The sequence below is a fragment of the Pezoporus occidentalis genome, unplaced genomic scaffold, assembly GCF_034315485.1.
Source record: "Pezoporus occidentalis ecotype Australia unplaced genomic scaffold, CSIRO_AGI_Poc_V1 ctg36, whole genome shotgun sequence".
In the NCBI taxonomy this organism is placed as follows: Eukaryota; Metazoa; Chordata; class Aves; order Psittaciformes; family Psittacidae; genus Pezoporus; species Pezoporus occidentalis.
The window spans coordinates 2572710-2593339 of record NW_026915591.1 but is presented as its reverse complement, the minus strand read 5'-3'; the positions used below and the strand labels follow the sequence as shown (position 1 = coordinate 2593339).

Genomic DNA, 20630 nt, shown 5'->3' with positions numbered 1-20630 from the left:
GGAGAAGGAAAAAGAGAGGGGAGGTTGGTACAATGGCACAGTATCCCATGAAGAAGCAGAGAATGAGGTGCTCAGACTTTTTGTGACAAGGGTCTACATCACAGCTCTGGCACCTACTTTCTGTATGGAAAGCAAGGACTGCAGGGTCTTCTCTGTGTTTGAACAGTTTCTGCTGTTCATGGAAAATCCTGAGATTTGTGATGTTCTGAGCTGCACCAGGAGCTGAAAGAGGCAGAGATGCTCTTTTTATTACACCCTATTACAGCAAGGTAAGGAGAATGCATATACGCCTGACAGTCTGGGGCCATTCCTAGCAAGTCTCTGCTTCTTAATGGCATAATGTACACATCCTCAGGCTTCTTGAACACTTTTAAATTTCTAGTCTAACTGGTTTTGTTGCACAATATGTTAGCACTTGTAGCCTGGGAGAGAGGGTAGGAAGGAAGTTGTTATCAGAAGCTGATAGGAGGGAAGTTGTATCAGAAGTTCTTTGTTTATATGCAGGAGCAGATAAGTTGACTCATATCTTTGAGTCCCCACCACTGCAATACTACACATCCCCATGCACATGCCATGTAAGACACAGGCATGGGCATACAGAAGATGCTTCAACCCCTGCCCCAGAGATAATGTAAGCGCTTTCTAACCACCTGTGCTTGTTGTAAAACCTAGAAATGTCTTGAGCTTGTTCTTAGCAAAATCTCTCACCCTTTTCCTCTTGATGCTGTGTTGCATTCACCGGCTGTCACAGCAGGCAAATGGGTTTGCAGATAGCACTGGGCTGATGTAATTTGGCCAAATTTGCTCTCCATGACCATCCTCTCACCACTTTGTGTGTAATTAAAACATGACAAGACCCTGTTTCGCAAGACAAATGAGAAGAGGATTGGTGGGGCACCTCCAATGTAACAGGTTCAGATGCAGCACTGTAAATTACTTTGTTTGGAGAAGAGTGGCCTTTCTTCAGGTTGAAGAGTTGGCGTCCTCAACGTAAAAAGGACATTGGACTGTTGGAACAAGTCCAGAGGAGGGCCACGAGGATGACTGGGGGACTGGAGCACCTCCTTTATGAAGATAGGCTGAGGAAGTGGGGCTGTTCAGCCTGGGGAAGAGAAGGCTGTGTGGAGACCTCATAGCAGCCTTCCAGTATCTGAAGGGAGTCTATGTAAGGATGCTGGGAGGGACTCTGTTAGGGACTGTAGCGATAGGACAAGGAGTAACGGGTTAAAACTTACATAGGGGAAGTTTAGATTGAATATAAGGAAGAAGTTCTTTAGTGTAAGGGTGGTGAGGCACTGGAATGGGTTGCCCAAGGAAGCTGCGAATGCTCCATCCCTGGTGGTGTTCAAGGCCAGGTTGGACAGAGCCTTGGGTGATATGGTCTAGTGGGAGGTATCCCTGCCCATGGCAGGGGGGTTGGAACTAGGTGATCTTAAGGTCCTTTCCAACTCTAACTATTCTATGATTCTATGATTCTTCAGAGAGTTAAACACCATGTGTGCCACTGCTACGCTGTGCCACTGCGCTGGTTGTGGCCTTTTCTTTCTGATTGACCCAAGACTTCAGTGAACATATAGGATCATTCATACCAGGTGTAGCCTTGTGCCCTTGTAGGAGAAAAGAACTTTAAGAACCGCAGTGCAGTAGAAAAAGTCTCAGAGAGCTCGAAAATGGTGTTATTTCAATGTCATTCAATTTAGCCATCCACACAAAGGGTTAAACCACAGTCACCTCACATGTCTCTGCCTCCAAAGTACTGATAGTTGTCTTGCAACACCAGTCAAGTCCAACACTGCAACACTGGAGTCTGGAAGATCCTGTTTCCAAAGAGCACTAACAACACATTTCTGGGTGTCTCCTCCCTCATTTGTGTATCATGGCACTGCAGGTTGAAGAAAACTGCTCAGACTGCTTGAGGAGAGCCACTTTCATGAAAAACTGTTCCTGGTGCTTCATGCAAATTTGATGCTGGTACTTTTTTTCTATTGCTTTGAACTGTATAAAGTGAAGCAAGCAGAGCAAGTAAGGTGTGCATCAGGGGTCTTCAGCATTCAGAATGAGGAAGGTATTTCAGTTCTTGTTAACACTGGGTAATATTCCTCACATACAAGTGGCTCTAAGATTATTTGTAAGCCACAAGGGCAGAAGAGTCCTGTACAATTATATGGACTAAATGTTTGTGCAAGACAAAGGGATCACTGTATAAGTCTCAATAAAGAGGAAGTAAAAAGTATTTTTAAACTTGCTGTTGGATTTCGGTGAATTAGAGAATTATGAATGAAGCAGAAGATTTTACAGCCTCTGAGATACACATTGATGTACCTTTTACTTAAATCCCATTATTATATATGTGAGTGGAAGCTGGTGCCCAATGAAAAGATACAGAAAAATCAGAAAGCAGAGGCCACTCCAGCTGCCTGGTGCCTTGGAGCCCTATGGTTTAAAGCAGAGGTTTGTTAGGCTAGGTGGGGCTGGTGGGAACTGCTGGCATATGAAATTACTGTCTACAAAGATGGCTTGAACCCGTTTCTGAGTGTGTCAGTCATGTTTGGGAATAAGTGGGGAGCTAAATTATAAATAATAGGGCAAGACTGCTGGGAAAGAAATAAACCCCAGTAAACTAAAACAATCAGTTTGTTCTCCTGTGTTTCCTGTACAAGTAATAAAATCTAATAACTGAGTTGCTGTTAACAGTTAATGACCACTGCATTTGTTAATGGACCCAGACAAATGAGAGCAGTTTAATATAACAAACAGGCCATTAGTTCCATTAATGGTTGGCTTGTAGGAGTTAGTGCTCTTATAAACTATATTCTGCAGTTTATAATACCAGCACTATATAAAATGACCTGGTGTTTTCCAAAAAATAAAAATAATAAGGATCAGGTGAGTTCCAATTTAGCAGTGGAAAATAACTATGCATGCTAACTAAGAAAAGCTGATAGTAGGCTAGTTTTCTAGTTTGCACTGGAATAAATCAGGAGCAACAGCGGACATACAAACCAGGGCTGATTCTTGTACAGCCTAAATCAGTGGCAGCTTTGCTTTTGACTTTGGTGAGTTTTGGATTGCTTGTGTAAGTATTATCATTAGAGAGCAATTTGACCTTTTTTTTCTTTTATCCCCCCCCCCCTTTTTTTTTTCACAGACCACAAATGATGCCACACATGGGATATTCAGTTTTTAGCAGCTGTCATTATTTAGAGGTTTAACATGCACGCTTATAGAAAGAACTATAAAAGGGAAGTTGTATAAATAGACTAAAATTAATAGAGGAACCAAATAGAGTTAGTTCCTGCTTCACTAGCCTCTACAGCTGTTTTAATTTCTGTATTTTTAAAGTGTATTTAACTGCAGTTCTATTTACAAGAAATGTCAGTAGTATTTTTGCAATGGTAGTTGTGAAAGCCGAAGTTTTTCCATGGTTTTACAGACTCACTTCTGAATGTAACTAGTGTTTGGTAGAAATTTAAAGTGGAGCAATTTAAGCATTTGCCCTTAACTTGCCAAATGGGGATGATACTAAATTATTACAGAATTATAGGTTACTGGTGAAGGGAATAATGTACACTTTGGTACAAAAAAGAAGTGGAGGTATTTAAATGTGTATGAATGGGCTCTAATTTGTGTATAGTCATAGCATGAGATGAGGCCAGGCTTAAATCATAAATTTTATAATAGGGCTTAGCCAAGCTCTTTGGCTTTGTTTGTGGAGCCAAATTTCAAGTTTTCCAGATAGACTCCCCAAAACATAAGAGACCTTGCATAAATTTATCCTTAGGGTTACTGTGACCTGGAGGAAGAATGCAAGAGTAAACTCAGAGAGCTGTTCCCACCTTTGGCCATTCAACCACATGCAGGGAATAGTGTCTAAGCCAATTTAAAGAGGTGTCACTCTTGAGTTTTCTTACTTAGATATGGAAGTTACAGTCCAGAGGAACATAATATTCACTCTGGGTCCTTCCTAGATTCATCATACCTCAGCCATGCTGTTGCAAAGAGTGGCAAGTAACTAATCCTTCAGAGTAAGATATAAAATACTTCAGCAGAAAAGGATAAGAAATAAGACAGGCACAGAGTGGTCCTTCCTCTGCTAATCCTCTCAGCTGGCAGTTTGTGTTTTAAGAGGTTCCTGGGCCAGGATTTATCTCATGGTTGGTAGTCAGTAGTCAGTCTATCCTCCATAAATATCTAGCCCTTTATATTTCTGGCCTCCATTTTTGGCAATGAATTCTATATTATAATTATGCATTCTGTAAAATATGTATGCTTCTGTATGTTTTAAACCTGCTACCTCAAATTTCACTGAGTGCCCTTTACGTCTTGTCTGGAAAAGAATGAAAAATTTTCTCCCATTCGTCCAGGTCATATGGTTTATGATTGTGCAGATATCAACCACATTTTCCTCTTCAGTCATTCTTTCCCAGACCCTGAATTCTTAAGCTAGGCAGTCTCTCTCCCTTCACAATTATATTTCATGGCTTTGATCACCTTTGCCATCTTTTCAGTTTTAGCTCAGCCTTTATTAGTTCTACTCTGCATTTTTCGAGATGGAGAGAGAAGCAGTCTTGCACACAATGTAAATGGTATGGGTGTATTATTTATACAGTGCCTGAGTGACAGTTTTGGCTTTGCTCTTAGTTGTGTTTCTTGTAATTACTAATATTATATTTGTCCTTTTGATAGTTGCTGAACACTAAACTTTTTTTCCACTGGTTCTCCACCACTACCCTAAAATCTTCTAGAGTGGGAGAAGGTTAGTAAGATCACCTATTACCTCTTTGTTTATTCTGTAATTTACCTATAATTCAGATTGTATTTCCTTATGTGCATTATTCTGTATTTGTTACCTTGCATGCATTCCATTGCACTGCTGCTCAGGCACAACATCAGATCTTTTTATACTTCTCAATCAGTTTCTTCAACAGCTGTGCGTCAGTGGTCGACTGCTCCGGAAACCATGCAGCTTGACAGGAAGCACTGGGAAGAGCTCAGCCCCCCTGAACACTTGAGGGCACAAAATGAATCAACTTGCCTTGTCTGGAGCCTGGTCTCCAAGCACGTGCTGGAGAAGGAGGAGAGAGAAGAGAGAAAAGAGAAAAGCCACGCTCCTGCAGACCTGCCCGGCATTCAGAGCAGGGCAAGGAGGTTCAGCGCAGCCATCACCAGATGGTGCTGCTGCGTTCAGCCTTGCAAGGTCATCGCGTGCAGGGACGTTTTGATTCTCGGAAGAAAAGACGGTACTGGGGATGTTTTTCCACTGCTTGTGCGTCTGGAGAGGACGCAGGGGATGTTCTGACTTCATGTCGCTACTCAGTGCTGTTTGAGAACAGGACATTTGAGCTTTGGCTGGGAGTTCTGAATAGGGGTGTGTTCAGATGCTGTCTGAGATGATCTGTTCCAGACTGGTTTGAGTGGATAAACAAAATTAATTAGATTCACATCATGTGAGCCCACAGGATTGAATTTTTCCTCCAATGGAAAACAAGCTAGCAGTGGGTACTGTTGCTTGTCAGAAATATTTATAACTATAGCTCACCTGCTTTTCCATATGTTTGAAAATGTTTGCTGTTTTTTTAAAGGCCCAGGTACCAGAATCATGTGATCAATGAGACTCCAATGAACCACTGCACATAAAAAGTTCTCTGAGTCCACTTTGCTATTGCTATTACATATGAAATTCCAGCGTAGCAAAGTACTTCACCTTGCGTGATTTAGCAGAGGAAATGGCCCACCTGAACCTTTAACTAGCAGATTTTAGTCTATTTCTTGTTTGTGCCAGTAAATATGTGAGCCAGTCATTACTTCTAACAAGTTGATTGGGAAGGTTTTCCTCTCTGATTCCTCAGAAAACTGAGGAAAAGGTAAAAGAAAAATTTTGACACTATGATAGCAGTTTGTGAATGTAACTCATGTTTATCTATTAACTGTAGTCTCCAATCTCCAAGAGCTTTTGTGAATCTAAGTTGATATTAAAGTTTCTGTAAAGGGTTTATCTGCACAACTGCAGGAGCATACTGAGGTTTTAACTTCCATGAGGCAAACAGATCCAGCACAGGAAACTCAGAGGCAAAGCAGAAACACTGCACTATTCTTCATTGCTATTGCTCTGAGCTCTTTGGAGACCTCTGAACAAAGTAAAATCTATGTTTAATGATTTGGAGTTTAAAGACTGAGCTCTCCAGCCTGCGTAAGGCCTTGAGCCTCATCCTGTGGACATTCATGCTGGACTCCAAGGGACAGCTCCTGGCTAGCAATGATAGAATAGAGGTGATGAAAGCACAAAATGACAAGTAATGATGTTCTTGAGAAGGTAAATGATGGGCTTTTCTATTCTTTGCTGTCATGAAAGAGGAGCAGCAGTGAATCAAGAAATTGAAGAGACAGCAGATGTAGAGCTGATGAAAATGTTTATTTCTGACCACCTCACTGCTGTGGGATGGAGGAATCAGAAAGGTATGAAGACTAAAACCAGAATATTTGTAAGGAAAAGAAAACCACTCAGAATGACCATCCCAAATGCTAAATGCATTTCAGAAGGAACACCAACCCAACAAAAAAAAATCCTGTATCTTTAAGTGTTTTACAGGAACAGGCTACTCTGTGTTTTCGCAGCCATACCTTCTGCTAAAAGACCTGGAGCTGGTCACTCCTGGAGACAAGATCCCAGCCCCTGTGGTGCCTGGATTACATGCAGCTTGGTACTTAAGGCTGTTCCTCCTCAGGGTGAACTGTCCTAACCAAGCTCAAAAAAATTTTAAACACTTCTTTTCTCAGGCTAACAATGACAAATCAAGGAACTTAAAAGCCTTGCAGGGAGACCTGTCAAAAGTCTGATTTAAGGGTCTACAAGTTTTTCTGGCAGAACTGTTGCTTCTATGTGATGAATGATCACATTACTGAACCTGTTCCACCTGCTCTTTCCTGAGGAGGCAAGAGAAGCCCTGCTCTGAGGCTGGAAGGAGCTTTGGCTTGGTTCTCCTTCAAAATGTGGACTGGCTAGAAGGAGAGGAGCGTATGGGGAGGAGGGTAAGGAGAAAAAGGAGTGGGAAATGAGAGGCAGTCTGCTAGGGAATGGGTAGAATGTAAGAGATGAAGGGCTGGGGGGAAAGGCATAGGCTGAAAAGGTAAAAGAAAAATAAAAAAAAGAAACACACACAGGCTGTGTGCTCGCAACCAATCCCTGCTGTAGCAAGGATGTCATTCAAATGACATCGTACTCCACTGCAGGGATTGCAACCTTAATCCAGACAACGTTGGCCAAACAACATCACCAGGAATGCAGGATTTCACTGCTCCCCTACCCAGTCCAGAGTTTTGCTGTGAACTTTGGAAAGTAATTAAAAGTATTTAAATTCTGACTTTAAAAGTGCACTGAAAAGGCAAAAGAAATCCACCCCGCAACAAGCCCTGCATACCAAGTGCCAAGAATGGTAATCACGTAGAATTAATCCCAAACGGCAGAGTTATAACAATAAACGTTTCAATAGCAAAATTAACATGTCCTTATATCCTCTGTACACGTTCTCCTAGCTAAATGAGCTGCTCCAGCATTAGGATGCAGAGAATCGCCTGCCACAGAAGACAACGTACAACGCAGCTGAGCGAGTGCTGCGCTGTCGAATTCGTCTCCCCGCACAGCTACACCGCAGGTATGGCCAGAGCAGCCGCAGCCCCTCCCCGGGCGGTGCGTCCCCGCAGCAGCCCGGCCCTGGCATGGCTCTCCCGCCGCTCCCCAAGGCCTGGCAGGCAGCTCCCCCGCGCTCTCCGGCTCTCGGCAGGGTTCCGGGCACACCTGCGCTAAGGGCGGGGGCGCTGCCGGGCCAGCCCGGGCCGTGCCGATCTGAGCCCATCCCGCCCGCCCTCGCGGCTCCTCCCCGCCCGGCGCCGTCCCACGCCCCAGGTGTCCCTCGCCGCGCTGAGCTGCTGCTCTTCGGCAGCAGAGGACCGGACGGGAGCAGCGGCGGCGCGGGGCTGGGCGGCGGAGCGGTGCCCGCTGCCGCGGGAGGTGGGCGGTGCGCGGGGGGGGCGGTGGTTCCGGGGCCCCGGCATGGCCCGGGGGCGGGCGCGCCGCCGCCGCCCGGCCCCCTGAAGAGGCACGGCGGGGCTGGCTGCGGGCTCGGCGGAATCGGGGTCTGGCTTCGGGCTCTCCTCCGGGCGCCCCGGTGGGGCGGCCATGTCCGGAGCCATGAAGTTCAACGGGTACCTGAAGGTGCGGATCGGGGAGGCGGTGGGACTGCAGCCCACCCGCTGGTCCCTGCGGCACTCGCTCTTCCGCAAGGGGTACCAGCTCTTGGACCCTTATGTCACTGTCAGCGTGGACCAGGTGCGCGTCGGGCAGACCAGCACCAAGCAGAAGACCAACAAACCTACCTACAACGAGGAGTTCTCCACCACGGTCAGTGACGGCCATCAGATCGAGCTGTCCGTCTTCCACGACACCGCCATCGGCTACGATGACTTTGTGGCCAACTGCACCTTGCACTTCCAGGACCTTTTGCGCTCCGCGGGTCCCAGTGACAGCTTTGAAGGCTGGGTGAGTACCTGTCTTGAGGGGAAGCTGGAGCCGGGCTCCTCTCTGAATGAATGAATGTGCTCGAAGGGTATTTGCAGAACTGGGGCTTGTCCTTGCACGTCTGTGCCGCAGATGCATGCGGCTCGGTGTGTGTGTCTCATTTACACAGGTGAACTTTCATGCATCTGTTTGTGCCCTTACGCTTTAGGCTTGTTTAGCCTGCTATTTAGACTGCTATTTCAGCTGATGCATTTCGGAGCCCTAAGTGCAAAAAGTCTTGGCTGTCATAGCTTGAGGGTCAAGACCCTGTAGCTGAAGGATGTGAATTCTCTCCCTTTGTAGACTAGCAGAGAGAAGACTCATAATACATAACCATCAAAGTACACCTGTAGACTTACATGATGATGATGTACCTTTGTTCTTTTGCTTAGCATGCAGAGATGTACTTGGAAACTTACATACCTGGGGTTGGATGTATTTCTGTTCAGATCTGTGCATGCTTGCACCATTGTTTGATGTGTGAATGTAAGTTTCTTTGACTTCTTAACAGAATGGCAGGAATAGTCTTATGTCTATTATGTGCTGCTGCACTGCTTGAACAGTTTCACTTACAGCTAGTTGTAGGCGATTTCCAAGTAGGTGTCACTTGCATCCGGTCCAGAGAACCTCATTTATGTCTTAGTCCTAATGGTAAGTGAAAGGAATAGTACTACCTTTAAAGTTGCACCTTTGCTTCTGCTACTGTAAAGGAGGAGGAAGTGATTGTATTGATCCAGAAAGTTGTTTGTAAGTGTTAAGTTAAAACAGGGGAGAAAAAGAGTATTTCTTCTCTTTCTAGAGAAGGTGGAGGAGAGCTGAGAATTTCCAAGGTTAAGATTGGTATTAGCTTTTCAAGGCCAAGAAGTTCAGCATGCGTGGTCAGGTAACCTCCACAATATAAAATCACATGTGGAGGAAAGAGAGCTGACACTGTAGAGAACAGATAAGCATCTTGATCATGTCACTGGGGAGAACGCTGGTGCTTTCTGTTCTCAGCTGGTGTCTGTAACTGAGATGTGATACTGTGCCTCTGAGGTGGTTATAGGGAAATACCAGTTGCAGGATTAATTGGTGTATGTTGGTACTATTTCTTTCTTTTATTTTCTTCTTATGGTGTACTTGCATACCCTGTAGATAGGCCTGAGGTTCATGCACTCAAGGTGGTCCCTCTCAGGCAGTGACTGATGTGATTTTGTGTCAGGTGGAGGGATCCAAGCTAGCCTCAAACAAGTTAGCTTGGGTGTTGCTCCTGACACCACAGCCAGAGCAGACTTGACAAGGTTTTGCTCAGTGTGTGGGTACCCTGATTCCCAGGCTAGCTGTGCTGCTGGAGAGAAACTGCTCCTGGGGCTTGTGCTAAAGCAGTTTTAAATGCAGAATGGAGCCCTATGGGCCAGGGCAAAGGAGTGAGCTCAGGATAGAGAGCTGTGGGTTTGAGGGTTTTCTTTGTGTTTGATTTGCTGGAGGTGTTTCCTCTTTGCTCCTAAGAGGGGCCCTGTCCTCCCAGGGGGCTGGAGTCCTGGCCACACATGGGATTGGGCTGCTCTGTTGCAAAGGTGGTGGCCTTATTTACATTGCCAAAATATCTGTAATAGTATTGCCTCTGGTGTGGATGCATGTGTGTCCAGGGACCCACTGTTTCTTTCATTTCGTCCATCCTGTAGTGCTGAAAAATGCTTGTTTGTTTTTTTGGTGAGGGAAAAGTTTTTTATCCCTGTACCTGCGAATTGATGGGTGCAATGGGGTGGGAAATCAGTGATTCTTTTCAGCTTGACTGCTGTAAACTGATGCTATATCTGGGCATGTAGACAGAGCTGCTTCTCTCCTTTTCACTTGATGTCTAAATATTACAACTGGGGTGGATTTAGTGGGAAGTAAGCAAGCATTCATATTCTGTTCCCTTTCTCCTCTCCCTTTTGACTTGCTTTGTTAGCATCTTTCATAGTGCGCATCCAGGATCACATGATGAGAGGGAACAACCTATTGCCCTGATAATTTAGTATGTCTTGACATATCCAGCAAGGCTGTCATGGAGTTTTGTGTAATCAGAAGAATATGGAATGCTGATTTGTAGTAACCGAAGGTTCAGGAACTGCTGGCATGATACAAGACAGCACAAGGGGTTTGTAGATGATTTCCAACACCTCCATTCTGAAATTCTTCATACTGCCCTTTTTCCATCCCCAAAGCTAAAGCACATGTAGGCAAGGAAGGAGTGAATGGACTGAGGGGAGAATTGGTGAATCCTTGAAGTTTAACCTGGCTTATGTGGCTGTGCATGATATTTACATTCACTTTTCAGAGACAAGGACAACAAGTAACCTCCAAATGCTCCTTGGATTGATAATGGCCAAGCAGGGCAGGGGAGCTGGCTGCCCTGGTCCTTCAACTATTCTCCAGATAGCTGAGCTGCCAGGGATTACCTGAAACAGTTCCTCAGCTCACACGCACTGGCCTGAAAGTTTTGGCATTAAGCTGCCAGGCTCATGCTGCCCTGTGTATGTTTAGGGGGCCTATAAGGATGCTGGGGAGGGACTGTTCATTAGGGACTTGATAGGACAAGGGGTAACAGGTTAAAACTTAAAACAGGGGAAGTTTAGATTGGATATAAGGAAGAAGTTCTTTACTGTAAGGGTGGTGAGGCACTGGAATGGGTTGCCCAGGGAGGTTGTGAATGCTCCATCCCTGGTGGTGTTCAAGGCCAGGTTGGACAGAGTCTTGGGTGAAATAGTTTAGCGTGAGGTGTCTGTGCCCATGGCAGGGGGGTTGGAACTAGATGATCTTGAGGTCCTTTCCAACCCTAACTATTCTATGATCCTATGAATGTGCATTTTCTCCTGCTGAAGAAAAAAAGAGATTAGCTGTAACATTGGTCACCACCTCTTGTGACAACTGTAGGAAGTGTCAGCGAGAGGCAAGTAGGAGCAGCTGGTGTGTAAGCGTGACTTGCAGGTACATCTCTGCAATTATGACCCCAAACAATTATGCAGATGAGTAAGTGTATGGACATGAACTGTCTCATCAGTAATGCTTCCACACCTGACTCATCCCACTGGCTACTGGGACAGAGTTCTCTGTTCATGATTTGCATTAAAATCCATGTTCCAGAGACTCTTCAAAACTGACCCTTTTTCTTCTAAACATTTTGATTTTTTTCTGAGGTCTTTTTAGTAAACATGTTAGCATGGTCTGGATATTTTTTAAGTTGCATCTTGGTTGTTAAACACATTTGACTAATTTTACACAGATCAAATCCATAAGAGCTTATAAACTTCAAGATTTGCCTCTCTGTTTCACATGTCTTATATTTACTTGTCAAGTTGCAGAGCTGTAGCTTTTATTAATATTGTCCATTAAATGCCATCTTGCCTTGAGGATGTTTTAATGTAGTTAAAACTGGGAGCGTTCTCCCTGGTATTGTGTTCTTTCTGGTAGGCATTTTCCAGTGTGGGTGTGAAATTGTGCAAACCTGAATGGTAGCATTTTACACAGGTGCGCATGACCCAGCCGGGTGCAGTGCAGTAGAGAATTAAGCTGGCTGCTGTCCGAGAACTGTTGTGTTATGATTTACATCAGGGTTGAAACTTGTCTTTTAAAGCTTAATTGTGCACTAGCATGTGCTAAGATCTTTTTACTTGGCATATGCATCTTTAAAAGGTCCTATCTTCTCTTTAACTGTCTCCGAGTGCAGTATAGGAAGCAGTCATATGTCAGTGAAACAATGTAAGTAATTCAGAGTACTGAGTTGTAATCGAAAGGGGAGACATTTACAATACATAGGATTATTCCTATGAGTTTTATTTAGTAGCTGAGGTAATTTTTAAGCTTGGGGAAACACTATTTACAGATACTGAATTGCATTGTGACTAGGGAATTATTTAATAATTATTGTAAAAATTGTTAGTCCCTGGGTAGGGATGTCATAATTTCTAGGATTTTAACAAGGAGTTAAAATTAAACTGTGATCTTGAAGTAGCAAATTATCAGAGTACACTGAAGGAAATTACATTACAGATGGACTAGAAGATTAATGAGCCAATCACAACTTCCTGATTAGTTTGTTATCATTTGCTCATGTGTGCGGGGAGAGATTAATACAAGTAATTCTCATGCATTCTTTAACTTGAGCTCTTTTTGCCTTTATCTTTTCCTGTGACTTTTTCTTCCTTAAGGCAGAAATAATTGTGTTTTACCCGTGTCTACATGCAATTGTATATATTGAACATTAAATTGAAGAATTAAAGGAGAATGCAACTTCTTCACCAGAGCATTGTGACCTTGGCAGAGAGCCACAGTGCTGCAGGTCAAATATGATATAGTTGTTTCTTGTTTTTGGTCCTGCTTCACTGCAGTGTATTTTCCAGGTGTGTGCAACTTGCATCAGGAAGCCACAAATAGGGTATAGGTCTTGACAGAGGATTTTGTGAAGCAGTATTTTGTGCACCAGCCTGTGCCCACCTGAAGATATGGACCACAGTTTTTAGCACGGGAGTAAATGGTGTCTCCTTCCATAGGTCAGTAGCAGGCTGAGGTAGGAAGCAACAGCAGTATGTCCATGTCATTTCTGTTTCCATGCATGTGACAAACAAGCACGTAGTGCAGATCTCTGATCTGAGTGAAAGTCACTTTGCACATTAATTGCAAACTAGGCTTGAGCAAACTAAGCTCCTTTCCTATTTCTTGATCAGTTTTGTTTCTGTAATTATTATTGCAGATATGGAGTTGTTATGTTGCATTACTACATGGACTAGTAGCGAGAAACACCCACCGCAGGAGATAGGATGTTTTTTGAAAACTACCAGAATTTTGGCTTCTGTGCTTTCCTTTAGCAAACAGCTGTTCTTTGGCCCTACAAACAAACCCTAGCAGCGTCCCGTGCACCAAAGCTGTCTGAGAGTGCCCTGCAGTCTGAAATAAACGCTGTCATAAATAAATGAAGGAAATATTTTTGCTATTTGTCAGGTATTAAATAATCCTGGGGTGTGGGATGCTAATAACAGTTTTACTGATCAAGGCAGGTGAGGACAACTAGAGATGACTGTGTCACAAAGAGCTGCATGCTTACTCCCCAGTAAACAGCCAGTCTGGCAGCTGTGAACATCCCTGGAGAAAATGGGTGTGTGTTAGGTTGGAAAGATTTGGTTAAAGCACGCAGAAAGCCAGTTTCCAGGGGCTGGAGCTGCTGGGATGCCAGTAGGAGCCTGTGGGACTGGGGTTGATGCCCTGGCTTCCAACTGGGTAAGCAGGACATGAGTTTCGCTGTCCTTCAGGCAGCTAGGTGCCTGATCCTGCTGCGGTACTGACTTCCTAGTGTGTTCCTTAGTCTGTTTTTTTCACAGCTACACCTTGAGAACTGTTGCTTTGATGCTGTTGGAGTTGGGAAGGGCTCTGAGAACACCGGAGAGGTGTGCAGGAGGCAAGCATGCTTTCCCCCCAGCGCAGTTTGGGATAGGCTGTGCAAGTACCACCACACTGCTTTCCCTGTCTGCGAGCAGCTGCCAAGCTGAAGCTCAACCCAAACACAGCTGAGAGGTACCCAGGCTCTCTGGTCTGCAGCATGGTGGATGTGAATGTTTCCAGATGGAGCCTGGTCTACTCCCCACTCATTTGGCCTGTCAGCCCATGCTGCCTTTGCCTGCCTGTCCACTCACCATGCTTTGGCTCTCCAGTGGGGCAGAGAGGGTGGCTGGGAGAGGCTGCAGGTTGTGCAGACACACAGGGTTCTCCGGAGTCAAAGCCCCTGCTAATGTGGTTGCTGGGTGCAGGGTGACTTTGGTGCCAGATTACCTATTTCTCTGCTGCCTCTGGTTCTGGGGGTGCTGCCACTGAACTACCTGCAAGCCCCAGTTAGGAGGAGAGGGCAGGCCAGGAGCTGATGCCTGAGTCTCTTTCAGCAGCGACAGTCATGGCAGAAGCAGCTCCTGAGGGTGTTTGCAGACCCGTGCCCCAGTCCTGGGGTGGTATGAGGTGTGGTGTGGAGGAGGAGGCCATCAGGGTGACTGCAGCACAAGTGAGCCCAGTACCCCAGGAAGCTCCATTCCCATCCCTGCTCTGTGCACCCTGCAGGCCTCGCCTCACTCTGTGTTTTATATTTAGCTTTTACCACAGGCCTTTCTGTAGAAATACATTTCACCCAGGCTGTCTGAGGCTTTCTGTTTGGAGAATTTTCAGAGTAATGATTGGTTTTGGGCCATTTTGAGCATTTTTAGGCAATAAGCCCTGCAGAAAAGAGTGCCAAGGGGGCTGTTCAAGCTATTGAAATGCCATTAGAAAGTCTACTAATTTTCCCCATAATTCAATATGAAAAGCATATCCCTTACTGAAGTGAATAAAACTCTCACCCTTTCTTTGCAAACTACTAAAGCTCCTTTGATGTTTTAGGCTTGATTGTAGCTAGTGTGCTTTGCTAATACAATCAAGAAACCGGGGACCTTTTGTGTAACCATGGAGAAAAACATGAACAGAAGGGTTATCAGCGAAATGAGTTCCCGGAGGCTTTTGTAAAGGGTTCTGGGTCAGGCAACATGTCTCCTTGCCTCCCAAATCTCAGCCTATTTAGGCACGCAGTTAATATGTGTCAAACCATGCTGCAGACTTAATTTCTTCTGGAGACAGTGAGCAATCTTTGTTCTGATTGCTTATTCCACCCCTGCATTACTTGTGGGGCCGTGTAGTGTCCTGGATAACTAACCTGGTGTCGTGTCTCGGCAGAGCTCACCAGGCAGTTGTTCCTCTCCCAAGCCATGCCCATGTACTAGTACAAGAAGCTGTGGCTGGTTGTGAGGGAGACTTGCTTTATAATTATATCAAAGATATCAAATGTATCTCTAAAACAAAGTGCATTCTGAAGCATCCAGTTAATGTTGCTAAGCCATTTAGGGTAAGCCAGATGAGTTACTTACATTTCTACAATGCCAACATTTTTTATTTTTTGCTATCATGAGATGTTCTCTCAGGGAAGTCAGGAAGATTGCTAAAGAAATCATCATGCTTTATTTCAAAAGCCAGCATTATGAAGCCAGGTTTCACTGAATTAGTGCGGTGATGTGTGAGAGCAAGCGTTCCTCAGCAGTTCTGGTGTTACTGACATTCAGCACTAAATCTCAGTGTCTGTGCTGGGCCCAAGGTGATGGAAAAAATAGCTTTTTGACTCCCCCAGAGAGACCTTGTGTGCCCCTGTGCCCTTTCTACACTGGACTGCAGGCATCTAATCGATGACCAGATCTATCCCACAGGCCTGCCAGAGCAGTTTTACCGGCTGATGGTCAGCTCTCTGCTTTGCTCTTCCCTGGGGCTCCTCAGATATGGGGCAGGGGGCAGGTTGCAGGCAGAGTTGCTCTGGCATCTGCCAGCTTGTTTTCAGCCACTGTCTTCCTTGTGGGACCCACTGAATCTCCAGAAAGACTTGTATTCTCTAGCCAACTGTCATTGACATCCTGATGGAAGGATGCAGCCCTTGGAATGGAGAGTACCATCTGCTGCAGACAGGGTCTGTCTATGTCTTGTCTGTGTGATAGATGGTTGTCACATCCAGGTTGTCTCCTCTGGGTGTCATCTTGCAAGCCATGAAGCCCAGCCTGGGAAGGATAGAAGCCCAGGGCTGTTCATATGCAGGGTATTTGGAACGTCAGGTGTGGAGTAAGATTTCAGCTTGTCTGCTGTCCCTCCTGGTTGCTGGGTGGGAATTTCTGTGCTCCATTATACAGTGTAGACCTGCCCTTCGGGTGCACTTAAATGAGAGTGCTGTGAGTGGAGTTACAACAAGCTTTGGCAATACAAAAAAAATGTTGGCAGGGGAGGAGGGAGGGGAGTGTGAACCTGTAGATGACATTACATAAAGACTTCTTCTTGGTGTTTATCTGCCAAGTTTCGTAAGGATTGAGTTTCATGGGTGAGTTGATTGTATTTGTATCAGTGATACCATGGCAGCTCTCCAGACTCCTTCCAGGAGAGGTCTCCTTGCTGTTGAAAGACAGGAGATGAAGAACTGGCACAGAAACAAAAGTTGAGCAGATTGGTAGCTGACTTCAGTTTGTGAGATGGGAGGTAGATGACTTATTCTGTTATTTTAACCAACATGACAGTGCTGTGTAGGCTTTAGTGGAAGTTTGTTTTACTTTTATTGCAGTACGAGTATTTCTGTCAACAGGGGTAGAGGAGGAAGAAACACCCATTCAAGAGATACTTTTAAATGTGTGATTTGGTGTATGTGTATTGCATGTCTGCTGTGTGTTTTTTTAAAAAAATAAATAAAAGAATTGATAAAATAATTTGCAATGTGAAATCATTTGACCGATCAGCAGAGCCCCTCCACCTCTCAGATGGAGGCAAGTGAGCGAGAGAATGTGAGAAACAGCCTGCATATCTATGCTGTCCCAGGACATTACACCTAACAGTAAGAATTATACTGACAGTCTGACAGATGGCAGTTCCATATCCGAACACTGAGGTGTTTTTCTTGCCTTTGTCTTGTATATTGTCAGCCATCCTCAGAGGCAGGATTTTGACTTGTCAACTGGCCTGATTTGGTCTGAAAAAACAGCTCATACCTGCCTACAGCGTTTCTGGTGTCTAGCCCTCTCTCTGACCTGCTTTGTGGTTTCTGTTTTGCCTTTGCTTGTTTCTTACTTTTTTCTTAGATCTTTGTCATTAGTCCCATTTTAACATAGTATTCTATTTTGTGTTTTTCTCTTGGGTAAATTAAATTTTAATTTTACTCTGTTGTGTAAGCAAGGTTTCATTTCTAAATGAAAGTCTTTGTATACATCTTCATGTACAGCTGAAAGTGGGTAGATCTAGATTAGATATTAGGAAGATATTCTTCCCTGTGAGGGTGGTGAGGCACTGACACAAGTTGCCCAGAGAAGCTGTGACTGCCCCGTCCCTGGCAGTGTTCAAGGACAGGTTGGATGGAGCTTTGAACAACCTGGTCTAGTGGAAGGTGTCCCTGCCCATGGCAGGGGCTTGGAACTAGGTGATCTCTAAGGTCCCTTCAACCCAAATAATTTTGTGATTCTATAATCTTCGCTTGCTTTAGTATTTTCTATGGTAACAATGGGGTCTTAGTTTGGAAACCATTTTATTGGTTTTGGATAGGAAATATTTGCCATCATTCAGTTTTGCAGATGTTGTAGAAGGTTCGAGCAGGCACCAGTCATAACTATGCTGAGTGCTATAGGTGTGAGTCAGACAGAGTTGTGAGCTGTCAGAAAGGTCATTTAGGGTTTTGTCAGTTTGCTGGAGCTGGCTGGCTCTACGGTCTGCATAGGAAAGAGGGTGATAGTTTTACTATGACAGTACAAATAAGCATGGGATGTCTGTACTCCTGAGTGCTTTTATCTGGTAAAGTGATTGCAAATAAATGCTGCCTCTGATAGCATTGGAGTTGGCTTTTCTACGTACAAATTAGTTTCTCAGGTGATTCTGTCTGCTTAGACTGGTCAGTGTGCTCATCCTGTACTAAATGTATTCAATTCTGGGCTAAGTTCCTTCAGAATAATGAAGGTCTTCTAGATCAAGAACAACTACTGAAAGACAAGCTTATCCTGTTTTAATTCCTACTTTGCCCTGCTAATTTTTTTTATTTTTTTTTTTTCGACAAACAAGGCCATATAGCTTGTTGGTTTTTTTTTCCCAGGGCTGAAGAGTGGAGGAAAAATACCTCGTTCTAAGTGGTGAAACCTATAGATTGGTTTACTTAATGTTTTCTTCTATCTTGTTGCCTTCAATTCTTTTAAAATTTAAATGCTTTAAATCTCAAGAAGAGGGTGAGAAATCTTTTTTGCAGTGGGGCCCAATTCTTACCCTTCCCATGTAAACTCTGGCACACTCCATGAGAAGGTGCTCTCCGTACCTCACTACTTTCTGGTATCTGTTTTTTGTAACATTGATGTGCAAGTTGTCCTTCTCCTTTCTTATTGTAAAATGTCACTTTATAAAAGGTTTGCCTGTGTCTTGTGTGAGATTTCAGCAGAATAGGAGTTCGGTTCTTGCCTCTGCTTTTGTGTGCAAGGTTTACATCAGTGTATTCCCAACAGCATCAATGGAGTTATGCTGCCAGTTTTGCACTGATCTAATTAGGAGCAAAACTGGACACATTTCTTTCCCCTTCCTTGCATGCAACAAGGGTTTATAATGATAGCTGGGTTGTACATAATTTATTGAGTACAGTGAGTGCTTGTGGAGCTTTGAGAAAGAGGAAGGAATAGGTTTCTGTGCAATGAGTTTATTATCTAGGTCATTCACAGACTGAGGCATCTAATGTTAATATATTCAATGAAAATTTATTCTGTAAGGCTGTTTGCTTGTGTGCCTTCAAGAAAATATAACCGTGTGAGGAAAATGTTCCTCTGCAGTCCAAATTCATGGTGGGATTTCTTGTCAAAGACTCATAACACACCATTTACCACAAAACTTACAGTGGTGTCAAATGTGTAGGGTGGTTCTCCATTTCTTAATAGGGCTTTGTAGGAGTATTGCTTTTGATAATCAGTTTTTGCAAGATGGAGCCCTATGCCTCTCACTTCGTTATCTGTTTGCTTAAGTAACAGTAAAAAGTCCAGTATAGGAGCTTTGGGTATTTCCACAAAAATTGCTCACAAGAGTGGATGTGAGAGAGGGCAACTTCTTGGAGATGGCTGGAAACGACCTTACAGTCAGTTTCCCTTAGAAGTTTCAGCCTCTTGTTTCTGCATGATAGTAGCTTACAGACCTATGCTAATCAAAAATGCTGGTTTAAGTCTTCCTTAACGCAGTGGCATGGAATTGTGGTGGTTTGGCATCTTCTATACAAGCAACTAAACTGTTCTCGTTTTGGAGTGGAGCAAAATCGTCTAGAAACCCAGCAGTGTTAAGGTAAGCCATCTTCCTCTCAGAAATTAGCCCCTATTATAATAACCCCTTCAGTACTTAATGATAGTAAATAATTTTTACCACATTTTCAAATAATTAGCTCAAGTAATATTTAGCCTGTCTTGCCAATAAAGATGATGTTTTCACTTTCCTTTGTGAAATCTGAATGGATTTTGGTGTGAGCCTAGAAGAGCGTCAAGTTCATTGGGCTCAGGACCACATGAAAAAGGCCAAGTTCTAGTACACTAGTGAGCCCAGATGGTAGGTCCTTATTCTTTGCCTTTGAAGGGCAAAAGGGGTATGGTGCAGGCAAAAGGAATGGGCAGCAGTGTTACAGAAGCAGATACAGTTTCTCTTGCATGTTCCAGATTTCTTTAGGTTGAGGCTAAGATCTCTAGCTCTACCTGAAGGACAGTGGGATTCCTGTGTGTACTTTTATGGTGCTGACTCTGCAGGTCAGGACTCACTGTATCCAAATTGTTAGGGCTTGCCATTGTCCTGGAGTGACAGCATTGAAATGGAGAGCAAACGCTTGGATTCTGGAGTGTCTGCCTAGCTCAGGAATAACACATCAAAAGTTCAGGCTATCTGCACATCCTCATAGAATGGTTTTCAGCCTCTTGTAGATAGAATACTTCCATGTGCTGCTATGAAACCCTTTTTATTTGGGCTAATGCTTACAAAGCCATGCAGAGTAGGAATGGGGTTTGTGTTTAATCATGGTGGAATACTTTTTCAGCAGTGTCTTGTGAGCTCTGGCAGCTTGCACAAGGCAGATCTAGGAGGATACCCAGCAGTTTTTTGTCCTTCTTTTCCTTATGGGCAGTCTCTGTGCAGCAGGAGAGGCAGAGTGCTTTCTCCTTGTGTCTCTGCTTCTCACCTACCCCATTTCAAGCTGAGCGTGCTAAATAAAACATCAGTCAAAGGCCAAATGAGTTAATGTGGTGGGCTATGAACTGTGGTTCTGGAGCCATGTGAAAGCAGCGTCCATTATGCTGCCTTTGTAGAGGAGGGGTGACAGCCGGAAGAAAAGGGGAGGAAACTTTGGGCGGGGGAGGGGAGCTGGGGGCAGTAATCTCCTTTTAATCAAAGCTTGGTACCAAGATAGCTTTTTCCTTTATTATATATGTACTGAGGAACTCAGTTAATGATTTAACAGTTCCTAATCAAGCCTGTGCTCTTCCCAGCAGTTAACTACAATCACTGTTGGGCATGTACAAAACCT

General features: G+C 44.3%; 1 protein-coding gene across 1 annotated transcript in view; it reads left to right on the top strand.

Moving 5' to 3' along the window:
* Positions 1 to 8014: 8014 nt before the first annotated feature.
* PRKCH (protein kinase C eta) overlaps positions 8015 to 20630 on the top strand; it is a 119562-nt gene continuing 106946 nt past the window's right edge. Inside the window, exon 1 of the mRNA XM_062630760.1 lies at positions 8015 to 8536. Coding sequence (XP_062486744.1) covers positions 8177 to 8536 — 360 coding nt within the window. The 5' untranslated portion in view covers positions 8015 to 8176. The remainder of the gene's footprint in view (positions 8537 to 20630) is intronic.